General features: G+C 49.8%; 1 protein-coding gene across 1 annotated transcript in view; it reads right to left on the bottom strand.

The window, feature by feature from the left end:
- The window catches only part of LOC308361003 (utrophin-like), a 167,840-nt gene that overhangs the window by 5,107 nt on the left and 160,233 nt on the right, over window positions 1-2,500 (bottom strand). The window contains 2 exon segments of the mRNA XM_080833229.1: window positions 825-1,086; window positions 1,589-1,792. Coding sequence (XP_080689355.1) covers window positions 825-1,086; window positions 1,589-1,792 — 466 coding nt within the window.

Raw genomic sequence — 2,500 nt, 5'->3', positions numbered from 1 at the left:
ATCCCAATTGATGACCAAGACTGTCCCAATCCAATAGCAACAACTTTTCGTCAGGATTGAGGACTACACCTTTAAGACTGCCACATTGACATATCAGCAGCCTTTTGTCAGGATTGAGAACTACGCCTTTAAGACTGCCCCATTCAAATATCAACAACCTGTTGCCAGTATTGAAGACTCCACTTTGAAGACAGCCCCATTAAACTGTCAACAACCTCTCGCCAGGATCGAGAACCACACCTTTTAAGACCCCCCCACTCAAGTATCAACAACCTTTAGCCCGGATGGAGGACTATGCCTTTAAAACCGCTCGGCTCTCATCCAGAGCCCTGTACTGCACTGACAGGGGGCCTGGCTGGAGTAGGGCGCCACTTAAACACAGCCAGTATTTATGGACAGTTGCTGGCTGGCTGCTTCCATCAATAATGGTTGGCACTCCCGGGCATTGGGGCTGGGCGAGGTTTTATTTCATTGGGTTTCAGATTCTGCAAGTGTAAATCCTGGTGTGTGTGTGTGTGTGTGTGTGTGTGTGATCTTTATCATTGACTTTAAGTGAGAGGAAGTGTTTGTATATACAGTTTACAGTGCATATACCAATGTTAACTGAAGATGTAACAGTGTGAGTTTGTGCATGTGTGTGTGTGTGTGTGTATGTTTACACACCATGCATGTGTGTATGTATATGCATGTATATACACACTCTCTCTATGAGTGTGTGTATGTGCACGCACATGTTTGTGTGTGTGTGTGTATGTGTGTGTGTGTGTGTGTGTGTGTGTGTGTTTGTGTACTGTGTGTTTGTGTGTGTGTGTGTGTGTGTTTACCTGATGCAGCAGCTGCCTAAGTCGGTGTAGCTGGGACTCCAGCTGCTTGTTGTGCTCCTCCAGGATGGTCATGCGCGCCTCCAGGCGACCCTTATGTTGTCGTAGCAACCGGGCCTCGGCCAGCAGGTCCGACTCGCCCCCTGGGGTGGTACCAGAACCACCTATGCTTCCGGACCCCTCGGGGCCCCCGGGGGACCAGGTGGAACTGGGAGGGGTCTGCAGCTGCTCCAGCTGGAGGTCCTCATACTCATGCTGCAGAACCCTGAGGGAGGAAGAGAGGAGAGAGGAATGAAGAGAGGAGAGGGAGAGAAGGATAGAAAGTAAGAGAGATGGAGGGAGAGGAAGATAGAAAGTAAGAGAGATGGAGGGAGAGAGAGATAAAAGAAAGGAAGGGGAGAAAGTGAAAGGGAAAGAGAGGGAGAAAGAAGAAAGAAAGGAGAGAGAGAGAGAAACAGAGCAAGAGAGGAGAGGGGGAAAGAAGAAGGGGAAATGGAAGGAGAGGGGGATGAGAGAAAACGAAGGTGGGGCAAGAAAGAGATGAATTATTCCCGCATGGATTAATCTTGAAAATGCCATCACTCCTTCAGCCAACTGCACTTCAACACCAGCGGGATATTTCTGTTAATGGTAATTGCGCCCATCATAGTAATGATCCTTTCCTTATTTTCAGCATACATTGTGTCAAACTCAGCAAACACCACAAGCATTATGCAAGGGGGGGGGGGGGGGGGGGTTAAAGTTTGATTGACAGCTGTTGGGCCTACCTCTGCTCCTCCTCCAGGCGTGAGATGACCCTCTGGAGCTCTCCTCGCTCCGCCCTCTCCACCGACTGCAGGATCTGGGCGGGGCTCTGCAATGTGGAGGCGGGGCTGACAAACGATTGGGCGGGGCTACATGGCTGGCTACAGGAGAGCCCCTCCCCTCCCAGAGTCTGACAGTACTGCAGGATCAAAGCATGCTCCTCATCCCTACCGCCAGGAGAGAGAGAGAGACAGAGAGAGAGAGAGGGAGAGGGAGGGAGAGAGAGAGAGAGAGGGAGAGAGAGAGAGAGAGAGAGGGAGAGAGAGAGAGAGAGAGAGGGAGAGAGAGAGAGAGAGAGGTTTAACACTTTTTTAATTAACCAATAATAAAATCTTTACATAACTGCAAACTTATTAGATCCGCATGCATTACACCCTCAGATTAAAACCAGTAAGACCACCCATGTTCCAGATGTTTGGTATCTTAAAAACTACTGGCCCACCTTAACAGGCAGGGGAGGGAGAGAGAGGAAGAGAGAGAGGGAGAGAGAGAGGAAGAGAGATGGAGAGAGAGAGGGAGAGAGAGAGGGAGAGATAGAGAGGGAGAGAGAGAGGGAGAGAGAGGAAGAGAGAGAGAGGGAGAGAGAGAGAGAGAGAGAGAGAAAGAGAGAGAGATGGACGGTGAGTGGGAGGGAAAAGATTTTTCATCCAAAGGTTTTCCAGGTCCAAGGATTACAAACTTAAGAGGGTTCTGAAATATTGCCTGTCCTACTTGGATGCATTAACACACACACACACATACACAGGGGCGCAGATAGGTTTTTGAAAGTGGGGGGGACGATTGTAGCCCAGCGCCCCCCCCCCCCCCCCAGGGCCATGACATAACCCATCAAACATAATTGCCCATCATTGCAAGAAAATAAAGCGTATTGGTAC

Source organism: Sprattus sprattus, assembly GCF_963457725.1.
Source record: "Sprattus sprattus genome assembly, chromosome: 2".
In the NCBI taxonomy this organism is placed as follows: Eukaryota; Metazoa; Chordata; class Actinopteri; order Clupeiformes; family Clupeidae; genus Sprattus; species Sprattus sprattus.
This window is presented reverse-complemented; position numbering and strand designations above follow the sequence as displayed.